Genomic DNA, 15,258 nt, shown 5'->3' on the forward strand with positions numbered 1-15,258 from the left:
CACTAGTAGGACAAAGGCACACATGTGATAAAGGAGAATGAAACAGCTCACTGACGTATTGATACACAACTGATAAGGAAAACAAAAAACCCAACTTCAAAAAATAAAACAGTTGAGTTTCAGTCAAAGCCAGAAGCAGCATCTGGTCTCTTTCCCAGCATCAAGAAGGTGTGTGCAACAATGTTGAAGATATTTCCAATTCTGGCCATCCTTGCAGGTAAGAATAACAAACTGATTGAAATAGTGGTGGAACAAAGAAACCTGCTGAGGTAAAAAAGCAGGTGAACCTGACTAGGAAACTAGGAGAACATTCTAGATGAATTATTTCAGGATGGAATAAAAATCATGGCTATACTGCCAGACCATTCTATGGAAATCCACAAACTTACCTCTACCTGGTAAGAGCTTTTTGCTCAAGAACAGAATTTTGGCTTTGACCAATTAATGCTTTGCTCTGATGTCAGTTAGAGGCAAAGAGCTCTTGTAGGGAGTGTTAAGTGTTCAAGTGTTTCAAGGTCAGGTTTTACCATATTTGGCTTTTGTCTCCCCCTGATAATAGTACTGGAAAATGATGCCTCAGTCCCTCAGCCACCAAAAACTTGGGGGGGTGCTTAACTTAAAGCATGCAAATAATCTTTGGATTTCCCTGAAATTAAATTAGGACATAATACTTTGTGGAATCCAGGAGTTTTATGGTATAGTGAAAACTATATATTATTATTTCAAGGGCATTTCATTGTGCTAATTTACTTTTAATATATACAGAAGCAGTCATTTTAATGCTCTATGGACATGAACAGCCCTTGTATCCACTACAGAAAATGAAAGTTAGTTTCCACATCTTCTTTTCCAGATTATCTGGAATAGGAATTATCTGGTTTGGTGCCATAGAAATATTTTAAGTAGCTGCTCCTGGAGTTTCAGTGTTCTAACTCTCACATACATATAAACCCAACAGATTTTTACCTTAGATATGAAAAGTAACTCAGAATTGGTACCATATATACTTTTCAAAGCAATGTCCTCTAATTTGAAAGGATTTGAGACTAGCAATGTGCCCATATTGGTGGGCACTACTGACAGGGGATTTCTGTTGTGGCTCAGTGTTGATGGGAGGAAGCCTGTTGGAGGACTGGGCTTCCTCCATAGCTCAGAAAAGATCAGCAAACCTGGATTTATTTCATGAGTGTTGAAAACTGCAAAAGATTTCAGTGAAAGTGGGAGATTCCTAATTAACTGCAATGACTTTCTCTGTGGGAAGGAAATAGTCACACTATAATGTCGATGAGTAAAGACATGGATCAGCCATTTTTAACAAGTAATAGTCCTGTTCACACTAGCTGTTTCATTCAGTTATTTCTTATTTGTGTACTTTTTAAAATTTAAACCAAAAGACCTGTATGTATGAAATGGGATTAGGGGTTAGAAGACATAAGTACAAAGTGAAACTGCCATTAACATTCGCGGTGAGCAAACAGGCTCTGTGGGGCCAGTTCACTCTGCTGTCAGTCAAAAGATCCATGTTGCAATTAGTACTGACTTTAAACAGCCTTATTACTTGAGTGAAGATTATTTCAATTAAATGTATTTCTTCAAAATAAAGTTTTATGGAAACTAGAAGGCTTTGTGGAGTAATTTCTGCTAAAATTAATTTATTCAAGAAAAGTTTATAAACAGTCAGACTCTGTGGCACTCCTGACTCTAAAACCAGAGAATGATAAAGTAAGTATCTGAAGCAGATGACTGGAAAATGGATCTTTTCAGTGTAATAATATTGTGTTGAAAGACAGTGCCTTTAATCCTGCAAAGAGCAGAAGATAAATACACATAAACTGTGGCAAGAAACAATCATCCTCTGGCCAACACTAATTCTTAAAGCTGAGAACAGTGAACTGAGATACCTAAAATAATATGGCACAGCTTTTATATTCGATCTCAGTAAGGATTAAACTGCTGTGAACCCACAAGACAAGTAGGACTGGCAGCCAGTCCTGGGATCCCCTCTTTCCCCAAGGCAGGTTTGACACATTTAGGTCAGTCTTCAGCCATTCCCATGACACTATATTATATGTCTTCACATATAATATAAATCTTGTTGTACTTTAAACCCAGTAATTTTCATCCTAGCCATCATCAACACAGAAAGATTTTATTCCTTTCTTCCTTGTAGTGAGCTTTTACTGTTGAAGCCATCAAACAAGGAAAACAGTTCAGATAGGTTTGCATACTGTACGAAGTCATGAATTTGCAATATTTACATAGCTAAAAATTATAAAATAGATAATTTCTTTTTATAAACAGTTTTCTCACACGGGGCTGTTAATTTCAGCAAAACACTCTTTAGTTTTACTGCAGATTCTGCTTAAATTCTCAAAAGCAGCACCCCAACATAAGACACACAGATCCTGCATTGAGAAAAATATTTTACATCTTTGTTTCAATCATTATTATATACAATAAACCCACATGAAAATTATTATAACATGAAATTATCACCTTGCCTGTTTTGCATAGAAAGAACCAAAATGTTTTATGTTTTCCATCCCATTCAAAAGAAATACATTCTCAGTCTCAATCTTTAGCTTTCAGACTGGACTCAGTGACCTACCAAAACCCTGAAATTCAGACTTATTTTTCTGACAGCTCTTTCTTTACTGTCATGTGTCATCATGGCTAGTAATTCACAGAGGAAAGAAACAGATAAATATTGTAAGGTGGTGCTTGATTCCTTTCATTATTATGATTGTCTAGTCAAGACTGATCAGAACACTATGGGGAAGGGCTCACAAGTTGAGTTTTCTCCCTTTCTGCTTTAGCACAGCAACTCAAAACAGTACAACCCACACAGTAAAAGCCCTTCCAAAAAGTTTAGTTTGATTTTTCCAATGTAATAGCATTGGGGGAAAAAAAACAGCTTCTGGAAGTAAACCCCTAGAAACCTAAACAAAAGAAATTAGCAAAAGAAGAGCAGAGAAAAGCTGCTGGGCTCCAACCTGAGGGATACAACAGTTCCACCAAGTCCTAGTCAGAATATAAGGGTGTATTAAGTGAGAATACTGCTCCACAGTGAAGGAGATAGATATCTAAAGAAATAACTGCAAAAAAAACCCAAAAAAGGCAAGAAAGGTGTAAGAGAGGGGTAGACACAGCTGTCAATGAGAGTGCAAGCACAGGAGAGCATTGAGTGCAGAAGAAAGGTTCAGTTTAACCACAGACTCTTAGTGAGAAGATGAGTATTGGCCAATGAGAACAAGTATGGGTTTAGGAACTCTGCTTTTTAAGAATATTATTTGTTGTAAGGGCGTGAGTATTCTGGGGATTTGTTTGCTTGCTAGCTTTTACCCAGTCCCAGCTTGTTATCTCTGAAATTTCCACACAAAGCCAAGGGAAACTGTACTGAAAAGGAGAACAGCCAGATACATCCCACAAATTTCTTCAGTAACACAGCAAGTAAGGCATTCCTGCATGGCTCCCAGGGCCAGCCCCAGCTGATCTCTCCTCACCGCACTTACTGCCCACAGGCCACACCAGCGGGGTCGTGGTGACCATCCCTGAGAAGACAGTGAACATCATGACAGGTGGAAATGCAACCCTCCTCTGCACATACACCAGTTCTGGACCGATGGGAAATTTCTTTATTCAGTGGAGTTTTTACAGTGCAAAAGAGAGCCAGCTGCATACCGTAAGACTATTTATTATTACTATGAAATTATATTTGACATATCCTTAAGTTATCAAAGAGTCTTGTTATGTATGATAGGGTTATCCTTACTGCAGACCAGGTAATGTTTGGGTTCCTGCCCTAGAGGTTAAGGACTGGGGTGCAGTGAAATTTAGGAGCAGAAAAACAAATTATCTAGGTTCCTAGTTCCCATGGACATGCCTGAATTCCTTTACAAACTGATGAGAAAGTACAAAAGTGATTCAGATGCTCAAACAACTTGATCCAAGTCACACAGGAAGTGTGAAGCAAAGACCAGGCGTCCAAAAATCATACAAGTGCTGAAGCTCCTGGACCAGCTTCCTTTTCTCTTTTCTGGTCAATATTTCCTGCCATTGTGAAAGCTGCTTTCCTGATGAGACGCCCTTGCCTATGACAATGTGTTGTTCCCCATTTAAGGGTCAAATGAGAGCTCCTTGACTCAGGCACTGCAGTTGCTTTTTGGCAGCTCAGTGAGAGGTGCTGTACATGACAGTGAACTGTGAGCACAAAGTGAGCAGCAAGAGTGTTGGCAGCACTCTGCAGAAAGTTGTCACAGCAGGAAATCTGCCACAGAAAACTTGCATTGATATTTCCCAGCATCCCATGATCATCACTGTGGAAACAGAACAATTACAGGTCAAGGGCAAATGGTCCCTGCCCTTTCTGAGACCCCAAGAGGCTGCAAAGCCACACAATATCTTACTCTGGGTGTGTAATGAGACTGTGTGGTAGGCTGGAGCGTCAGCATGGATGGGACTGGGAAGGACACCAATACCAGGCAATGACTTGGTCCAACCACAGCCTGAGCCTCTCATGTGGCTGTAAAGACCTTGCAGAGCAGCCTGGTCTGCTTGGAAGGAGTCGGGGATGGGATGTATCTATATGTACTCACACTACTGCCCAAACTTCAAGAACTATGTGCTGATCTTATGTTTTGGTGGGGAAATGAACCCATGAATTTCATTCCCAGAATAACACACAAGGTATGAGCTCCCATCATCTCAGTCCTACAGGTGGTGAGCAGTCAGCAACACATTCCTTTGTAAGAGGTAATCCAGATTAGAGATTAGAAGTGTTGCTGAATCCTTGAAGATGACTGGGATTCCTTTTCCATGGCCTGGTATCAGGCCACTGCTTGTGGAACAATAATTTCCCATTGTTTTTATCCTGTTGCCAGCATTTATTTTTTTCTGAAAGTTCAATCCTCCTGCCTGGTGTTACAGCTGAGAGTTGAAGTAAAAAGATTTTACTTAGAGGAGTGTCACAGTCCCCACTCAGGCTATTTTTGTCCCATTTGCAAGTTTCCTAATAATATTGCTGATACAGTTGTACCTTCCATCTGGTTTATTAATTTCAGCAGAATTAGCCTGTAATTTGCAGAATATGCAGGTTGTAATGTATTTGGCATTGAACAGCAATAGTCAATATCTAAGAAATGGCAATTTAACCTAAGACAGGATTTAATTTAACCTCAAGACAGGACTGCTCACTCACAGGCAGCCCCAGATAAAGCCTGCATCAGTGCTAAGTACAAATTCTGGGCCCATCCCAAGTTCTGACTAGCTGAATACCAGACTGATGTAGGCACACCGTGCCTGATTGTAGTTGAATAGTAGTTACTCATTGTTTGCTTTCCTCAAGTTAAAACTATTTTATTAAATGAAGAATTATTCCTGAAAGGGTGGTAGCTACAGGTTTCCTAAGTTGTATATTGTACAATATATTATAATTTTGATCCAGTAGGTTACATTTTAAATTTTAATCACTTGTTCAATTGGGAAGTACAGCACTGACATAGGATCACGCTCACCTTCTCCAGGTTTGGTTAGAGTCTTTCTGTTCTACTTGCATCAAATTTTCCATATTGCAACACACTAAATGCCATACATTTTTCTGGTCACAATCAAAAGAAATAAGCAGATTGTAGTATATAGAGATAAGTATTTTAGAGGGAGAATCACACAGTTTCAAGAGATCCAGAAGGGGAAAAACATTTGTAAACTGTGGCAAATGATGAGAAAAATACCCCCTGAAAATTACAATCATAAAATACTGTGGGTGGTTCAGAATACGCTCAACAAGAACTGACTGATGTCAGGGAAACCTTACAGATCAATCCCTCCAGTGCTCCCTCCCAGCTTCTGCAGCTCTCACTGCAAGCAGTGGGAAAGCTGTGCCCATAAGGTCCATGAGAAACATTACTGGGAAAAATTGCAGCTGGATTCCCCCATCTGAAACTAATTTCACAGCAAATTCACTTTCACACATTTGTAACAGCTGCATTTGTGATGAATGATTTTCATTACATAAAGTCAGTTCAGTCTGGAAAGGGCATGGGTTAGTGCTAATCCCATCCTCCTTGAACACCAAGGCACAATCTCTTCTCACTGCAGCTCTAGTTCTCCTGGGCTGCCATGCTCAGTGAGGCTCAGTGATCCCTTTGCTCCCCGGAACCTGCTGGTATCCATGGAGGGTGCGGGACTGGGGCACTGCTTTTTTTAAGATGCTCCCAGAAACACATTCAGTCCTGTATTACTTGACCCTGTATCCTTTTACCACCACCTGGCAACTTCTTACCATTTTGAACCTATTCACAATAAAATTAATGATGTTAATGCAAACACTGGGAAGAAAGTGATTGCTTGCAGAAAATATGGTTTAAGAAATCACACAACACAGCTGAACATAAAGTTGGATTTTCACCCTCCATCTGAATGAGGCTGGTATTTCCATTTCAGGCTGACAACTCAGAAGAGTTTCAGAAAGGACTGGGAACCTGAAAGCCCACATTTCTTTCTCCCACAAATTTAAACAAAAAGATAATCTCTCTACAAACCTGGCTTTGCCCTTGTGGCTTGGAACATAGCTGAATTAAGTTTTATATGTTGCTCCAAGTAGGAGACATATGCATGAAAATGGAGGAGGCTGCCAGCTTTGACTTTCTTTGTTTAGATAAAACAACACCAATATGTAATTCAAAAATATATTTATTGTGCTGGTAAGAGGACAAACCCAACTATATTGGAAAGATTGGCATCATATCTTACTGAATACCAGAACAATAGCTTGAATTTTAACTGGAATAAAATTATTTAATTTTATGAGATATTTAGATTCTTCTAACAGATCCGTAATAAAATACCAAACACTTCCTTATAAATCCATTTTCAAATTCCATTTTTGAATATTGAAAAATTCTGACAAATATTTTGAAGACGGAAGACTTATAATTTTTGTAAAAAAGTTACAGAAAATGCATCTCCTACCTTCTAAATTTTAAAATATTTCTGACATCTTACTATGATGATCATGTTATTCACATGGGCACTATCCTCAAAGTAATAAGATTAAGCAGAGGAGATATTCTCTGTGACAAATATGTGTGGAAAAAATACTGATTTTAATAAATACTGTTTATTTAAACAATTGAGAACATGGCCCTTTCTCTCTAGTGGAAACAAATAACAGAGCAAGCTGTAAACATCATACACATTTATAAATATTATATATAATTAAGGCAAATTTATACCATTAAGAAACTTTTGGCTATAAGCATTAATGAATAGGAGGGTTAAATTACTAGATTTTAATACATAATATATAAAAAGCAGAGGCCATAGGTACCTCTTTATTTTACACTGCCACTTACAGTACAGATTTTTCAGTGTTTTGAGATCCGTAAGTTCAGGTACAGATCTGGCTGGAGTGTTATCAGTAAGGCCAGGAACCTTACTAGTGCCAGTGTTAATTTAATGTCTGTAAGTACTCAGCACCAGATTTTACCTTGCATCAAGGGGAGGCTGTACTTTTCATTACTTTGCAGCCCTGCTACTGATGCAGATCTGCCTCCCAGCACAGCCTTTGTGAGGTTGGTTTTGTCTTTTGCTGCTTGTTCTGGTGTTTTCATGCCCTGTTCTGGTTTGCCCACCCTCTCTAGGGCTGCCACAGGTGCTCAACAGCTCTGACCTTGGCAGTTACACCATGGGCAAGGAGGAGATACCACAGCCAGGCTGCTCACAGGCAGCACAATAAAAAGGGAGGAAGCAAACAGAGCTAGACAGGGAGCACAATAAAAAGGGAGGAAGCAAACAGAGCTAGCTCTGTTCACAGCACTGTTTTGAAGACACCACAGCTTTACATAGTAGGTGAATATAAACTTTGTATAAAATCATGGAAAATTGGATGCCATACATATTTTCAACTTTTTATTTTTGCCATTTAGCCCTTAGCAACGTGTCCTTTAATGCTGAATTTAAGTTTTAAATAATAACTCCCAGCCAAGAATCTTGAGAACTTTCCAACACTGAGTGATGTCTATTTTACATCTAGACAAACTGAGGCTAACATTCTCAACTCTGCTCAGCCAGGGTACATCACAGCCTGGCCTGGTTCAAAAGGTAAAGTCTCAGCTCCTGCTAATACCTACATCTGTGCTTCATTTTATGCTCTGAGTCACTCAGGTGGCCCCAGTGTAAAGCACCTAAGTAAATGTTTGAAAGCTGAAGCCTCTGTTGACTCTTCATGGGCGAGGCTGCAGCCTTGCAAAGATAAATACAACTCCCCAACTACTAAATACAACTAACCTAACCTGGGCCACACCTTGAGCCTCCAGCCCAGGCCACCCACAGCTAAAGTCAGTGAAATGATCAGGGACACTACCTGGCTAAGCAAGATGTGCCCAGGGCAGGATTCTTGATTGAAATTTTAAATTCACCATATGAGTAAAGGTCATGGATACCTGTTACTTTTAGGCAAAACAGTATTATTGATAGACTTCTTATGAGAATCTTCTAAAAAAAACCTGAACTTGTGGAACATTGGTCAGCAATAAGGGACAAGGAGGGAAAGGCCAAAGTAGGAAAGAATCAAGAAGAATGACCTGAGCACAGATGCATCAGCTCTTTCCACCCTGACACCCCAAATTCAGATTATCAGTAGTCCCAATACCAGCACAACTCTGCTGCCCAGCACAAAGCAAGACACAGCCATTGGCACTGGGCTACCCCAGGTGAGAGCCAGAGGCCAGCCAGCCCTGTAATTTGGGGGGCTCCAGGAAAGCTTCTGAAAGAACAATTTCCCCTCCATGTACCCTGAGCAGTTCAGGGGACAACTTCACACACTTTCAGTCTCAAGACACCTGAGATCCTGTGTTGCAGAGGCTGTAAGTGCTGCAGTGGACACCAGCTTAGGAGCAGAGCAGCCCATTCCAGCCCATGAGAAAGATGAGCCTGTGTGAAGTACCTCCTGAGGCAGTACAGGAAAACTTCCTGGAAAGGGCCTCTCTCATCTGAAAGCTTTTTTTTTTTTTTTTTTTTTTGCCTAGGGGTGATTTTTTACAACCAAATTTTATCTAGCACTTAGATGACTGAGCAGGAACTGCAAGTAACAGCTTCATGGAAAGCAGAGGCAACACCTCCAATGAGAGGAATGGAGATACTGTTGCCATGTGACTCTGGATGTCAGCGCATCTGTGGTAGACTGGCTGTGGTTATGACAAAGGGAAGTGCAGACAAGTAGAAAATAATCAGGTTGTAACTGGGATGTTGGGAGCAAACATTAGATTTCAATCTTAGTTTGACTAATTTTAGGTAGAATTAAGGAATAAGTTTCTGTTACATCTTGTGGTTGACAAGGCCTGAGATACTTTCTGCATAAAAATTGAACATGAGGAACCCCACTCTTGTGATCAGCGTGGATGGTAGGTGGGGAACTGTGTGGAGAAGTGGCTCTTTGATTTTGGGGGAACATTTAAAGTCTCATTTAACTCTCAGATCAGCACATTTTTACTCAAATACAGCATTCCCCATGTCACGGTATTCTGAGTATGGATGAAAAGTCAGTCAGTCTTTGTCAAAAGATGGTGTATGTGACAGATGCACGGGGAAGATGTAGCTGGAGATACAAGGTAAGAAAACAATCCCCATAATCTTAAGGGGGGAAACAGAGCTAAATAGCTTCTACTAGATTTGTGCTACTGTGAAACCTGTATTCATATTCTGTATTGAAATCTCAAAACTGGCACATGACTGAAATAAGTTTAATTGGATGCATCATTCAGAAGTTTTAACTCACCCTATTTTTTACTGCTTTTTTCTCTGTCAAAATTATTTTGGATGTAACTGTTGTGTTGGGTTTTTTCCCCCCCACCTATTCTAGGTGGCTGAACTGGCCCCTTCAGGAATATTCTACCTAAAGGTTATTTGAAGGGTGTGTGTATCCACAAGGAACCTCTGGGCTGAATGTGAGCAAGACTGGATAGCCCAAACTTGGGGCTACATATTTACATAGGGAAAAAAACAAACATCCTGGGTCTCCTTTCTAGAATATAAAAACATTTTGAGATGTGATGAATACTGAGGACACTGAGATGAACCAGCTTCCTCGCAGTTGTCAGCTCAGTGTTCCAGTCATAATCCATTCCAAACTCTGACTGCTGCAGGATTCCTATCTCACCATGAAATACAGGGTACAGCCCAATGTAAACTGAGGTCTAATAATAACTGCTGAAGAGCAATTACACCAAATGGACTAAGAAAACACATTTTTTCTTGATGCACTGTAGGAATTATTCACTAATAGTTCAGCCACAGAAATGATACTGTGAGAACATGAAAGAGCTGCTCCTTCAGTATATTTGCATCAGTTAAAGCTGCTGAATGAGTAATCCTCTAAAGGATTCCTTCTGACTCCCTTCCTTTCTTCTACCAATGCACTATTGTGACAAGACACTTCTTGTCATTGTTAATATCCTCCATTCCCAGCAAGGGAAAAAGCCCAGTAAGGGATATCCCTATAATATCCCTACTACCTTCTGGTAGAACAGAGTTTTGACAAAAATGTGTGAAAAGAAGCTGTGGATGAAATATGGGATTTGGGCCCAGACTCAGTCATGTGACACATGTCAAAGAAACCAATACGTGTGAACATTTGCTTTCTTAGCTAGCTGAGTTCATAATCTGAGCTTTGGGCCTTCATTAACACTGAGTGTGCAGCATTTGTTCTATAATTAGATGGTAAAATGCTTAAGGAAGTGATGAACATTTTTTCCCCTGGTTGTTATTTTATAAATTCTGTCTGTCCTCAGAATTCAAAAAGAGATCATGATCTCAATCCAGTAAAGTTGTTAATATCCTCAATTTTCTAGTAGCTTGAAAAAATGTCAAACAGAAAATGTCAAACCAACCAAATGACAAGGCCCTCTGGATGCTGGAGCTTTCCAGCTCTCCAGGCAAAGACTGTGAGTCACATGTTGACTCCATCAGAAAAACATCATCCAGCAGGATGCTAGAGCTTTACATGTGCTGGTGGGGGAAACTGAAACTGCCCCCAAGTGAGGAAGTCAGGATTCTGTGGACATTAAGCAGGACACTTTGTAATGCACTTCAAGAACATCTCGTCTTATAACTTTGATATCCATAAGTACTAGGCATGTACAGTATTGTGATGCAGTGACTCCAGAAGATGGGGATGAAGGGGTTTTGACCTGAATGGCAGATATTTTCTGGAAACCTTTTAAATCTAGTGTGACAAATATATTTTAAGTGCACCATCCTGAATGCAAAAAAAACCAACCCAAAACTAACCAACCAAACAAACAAAAATCAAAAAGAAATCTGCTGTACTTTCCTTCAAACAATAAGCTTTTCATGTCATCAAGCAAATCGTGAGTAGCTCTAGTGAAGTTTATGATTTGCGAGAGCAGAAACAATATTGAGGGTGCATTAATGGTTGTTGTACCTCTTTACCAGCTATCTTGTTCAGGTAGCTGAACAAAGCCATCTGAAGGACATATATTTACACAAATTCTAGTATATATTTGTCCTGTCAAAAGAAAAGGAGAAGCAGAGGGAGGCATGTTTCTTCTAATTTCCTGCCTCTTCACACACCCCCTTCACACCCTAAGGAAGACCTTTCTACAGAAGTTGTGCAACAAAAACCTGTAGGTGGGTTCCTCACACTCTGCCAAACATCTGGCAGCCTTTGAAAGTCCTCAACTCAGCATCAGCTCTGCTGACTGCTTTCTCTGCAAGCAAATATTTTCCACACCATCACTCTAGAAGAAACTACCTGTGGACATGAAGGGTAACCGCAGCACTGCCTCAGCAGGCCTGGAAGGATGGCTGGCTGGAGACAGCAGCTCTAGGCACTGCCTGGCTTACATGTTGGAAAACCAATTAAACTGCAACCCTTTCTAAGGTCAGGGAGATGTCTACTAGGCAACTTTTTTGTTTAGTAGAAACTAGTATCTCAGATTATTAAGTTATTAGGGACAACAGTTTTAGAAGTGATAATCTCCTCTCCTCTCTGTCAGTTGTTTGATTAGTCACTCAGGCAGCTGCTTCCATGAATTGTGAAAAGGCACCATTATATAACTTGCTGAACAAACTAGCTGACAAGGAGGAGCAACAACCATTAATGCACCCTCAATATTGTTTCTGCTCTGGTAAATCATCAACTTTACTAGAACTGCTCATGATTTGCTTGAGGACATGAAAAACTTAATGTTTGAAGGAAAGTACAGCAGATTTCTTTTGTATTTTTTTGCATTTAGGATGGTGCACTTAAAATATATTGGTCATATATTGGCTAGTATGTTTTTGTAATTCCAGGTAGACATCTTTTTTGATGAGTGATTTGTTTAAACCAAGCATTAAACTAAGATTAAAAAGGTTTCCAGAAAAAGTCTACCATTGACTAAACATGCAGTTTTCCCCTACACACATTTCAGGTAATATGGAAAGAAAAGTCAATGACATGTGTGTCTGTAGGAGGAAACATTAGCTGGCAGTTGCCCAAAACCAAGGAGTGTTCCATATCTTCAACAGAACACAAATTTTTTTTTTTACTTTTGAATTGAAACAGAAACACTTTTGCAAAGATTTTCATTTCAGTTTTCTGAAAGCCACAAACTAGCTTCTCAAGGACAGCATAAAACCACTTTGAACTAGGGTTTAAAATACCCATTTTGAATATATTTTTAAAAACTGACTATGAATTCACAGCCAATTAACTGAAACATATTCCTCTTAAATGAAATTCCTGTGTACACAATCCAATCATACCTCGGGGACAAGATATACACTCAGCAATTAATCAGAACATTATTCAGCCTTTTTGGTGTTTACCACCTTCCTCCAGGCAATGAACTCCAGCACCAGGGAGCTAAGCATCCAACAGGAGAGAACAGAGAACAGACAGGAGCCTGCAGAGGAACCAAACATATTGCCTGAGAATGTTTCACTGCCTTTATGTTCACAGCTGACAAAAACTGACCCAGTAAAACTCTGTTTGAATCTATGAAGAGAAGAAATCGTCTCTGCTGTGTTGACACCTGTCTCAGATTTAACAGCATATACAAAATATTTTCTCTGCATTCATTGACTCAGAAAGAGAGAACACAAAGGATTAGTTTTTCAGTGCACCGTGTGAGGATTTAAGCATGTAATTCACCCTGACTCCAGGTCAAATATACCAAGGAGCACTTACTCCTCTACAGTTTTACTGGCATGCCCTGACTGCATTTATGACTTGCAGTGCCAGTCTCATTCCCAGGAAGATGTGCTGTATCTAAATGAGCATTCAGTGGACCCCTTCTACTACTCTTTACTCTCACATAATCCCAGATCACTCTGAGGTAGATTGAGTAGAATTTAGTCCTTTTTTCCAACAATCAAGCCTTTAACAGGGTATGATAGGCCTGCCACTCCTCTCATGCTGCAGCAAGACTCACATTATTTAATTTAAATCATTGTAGAGCTTAATTTCACATTAGTGTAAAGAGCTGATGGAACCCCTTTCACTGCCCTACTCCAACAGTGCAGTTGATGGAGAGGAGATGAAAATCCAGCCCATCACTGTTGAGAGATATTCAGGGACATCAGCCTCAGAAGAGGCTGAAGTCACAAGTCACAGCTCTTGTAAGTTCAGACTCTTGCAAGAAACAGTGATAAACAGTACTCTGCTATTGCTCAAACTCAGGTAAATGTGGCTAGTGTGTTTTTGTAATTCCAGGTAGACAACTTTTTTGATGAGTGATTTGCTTAAACCAAACACCCTATTTTGAACACTTACCTTTCCCAGAGAGTACAGTGTGTCCATCCAGACTCTGGCTTGGCAATAGAATTCCATCTCTAGACATTTTATCCAAAGCATAAAATCAGTTTTAAAACTGATGGTATTCCAGGCACTGGGATGGAAACATGGAAACTGGGAGGAGTATCCAGCTTCAGCAGACTTTCTAACTAGGTCTGTCATTGAGCTAACCCTGTAACTCTTATGCTTCCCCACTGTACCACCACTGTTCCCCACCTTGGGAATGCTTTGGTGTTCAGAGCTCTGTATCAATTGTACCTGGTGTTTGTAATGCTGGGGCAGGGAAAGATAAAGTCTGGCTGAGCAATATGCAAAATTGCTCTTGAGATGGGGACAAGCTGCAGTCCTGGAGCTGCTGGTGCTGTGCAAGCTGGATTCTGACCTTCATTTCAAAGCCATATCTTTGCATAAACCAGCTGTGCTCTGACAGTTTTGGAGAGTACCTTGCCTTAAGCTAATAAAGGCTTTTAGATAACATTTCTTAAAGACTTCAGTCAACACCATATCAGGGAGGATAAACAGAATTAATATTCTAAATTCAAAATGCAATCAGTTGATCTGCAAAGTAAAGCAAACTATACTTCTGCAGTATCCCTAAAAGGCAGGGAACTTTGAGCGAAAGGATATTTTTCTACTAGTCAAGTGAGAATGGCCTGTGAAGAGGAGTCTGTGAAACCTTTTCCTACAAGCATTTTCTCACTATTTCCATTAAAAAACATGCTGTTACTTCAACTTCAGAAAATACATTTACACTGATGATTCTGGAATATTACCAGTAGGAGCAATATCTATTGACAGTAGGATTTATATCTATTTGGGTCACAACCTGTAATTCTATATGGACACCTCTCACCAGTTTAGAGAAATGACTGAGTGTTCTGGAACTGTTCACTTTGCCTAGTGTGTGCATGTAGACTCTGGGGGAACATACGACCTATCCCAAATACTGTCACTTTCATACAACACTATCATTAGCACCTCAGAAAAATGAATCATAGTTTTTCACATCTTTGTTCTTTCAGATCTTGGTTTCAGAGCAGAGTTAGATTGGACAGAGGCAGGTACTCCTTGATATTATATTTCCCCAGAGTAGATGAGATACTGCAGTTCCTAAAAAGACACAGGGCTCAAGGCTCAGACTGCCATCCAAGGCTCCACAGTGAACAATTCTACCTTTCCTTCCCATCAGCAGACAGCAAGTTTGGGCTTATGAGGCCATTTCTACTCCACAATATTGCTAAGATCAATTGACACTACTGAAGTCAGTGAAATCAGTCAATGTTAAATCAGCAATTTTCATTTGTGAGGAAATGTTGCATTCCTTAGAAACATTTATCCTTACTATGTATATCATTTGGCAAAACATTTTTTTACTATTTAGTAAAAGAGGAACTTCTTGATCCCAAATAGAAAACCCCCAAGCACTGAAGCCAGCTGGTATTCTTTACTTCCTCCCTGGTATA

The 15,258-nt window shown here is 39.8% G+C and overlaps 1 protein-coding gene across 2 annotated transcripts in view; it reads left to right on the forward strand.

Moving 5' to 3' along the window:
• VSIG1 (V-set and immunoglobulin domain containing 1) overlaps nt 1-15,258 on the forward strand; it is a 23,056-nt gene continuing 7,798 nt past the window's right edge. Inside the window, exons 1-3 of one of the 2 annotated variants that reach the window (XM_015626052.3) lie at nt 1-217; nt 3,522-3,682; nt 9,501-9,608. In XM_015626052.3, coding sequence (XP_015481538.1) covers nt 181-217; nt 3,522-3,682; nt 9,501-9,608 — 306 coding nt within the window. In that variant the 5' untranslated portion in view covers nt 1-180. The remainder of the gene's footprint in view (nt 218-3,521; nt 3,683-9,500; nt 9,609-15,258) is intronic. The other variant, XM_015626053.3, reaches the window with a different exon arrangement.

This window comes from Parus major, chromosome 4A, assembly GCF_001522545.3.
Source record: "Parus major isolate Abel chromosome 4A, Parus_major1.1, whole genome shotgun sequence".
Lineage (NCBI taxonomy): Eukaryota > Metazoa > Chordata > Aves > Passeriformes > Paridae > Parus > Parus major.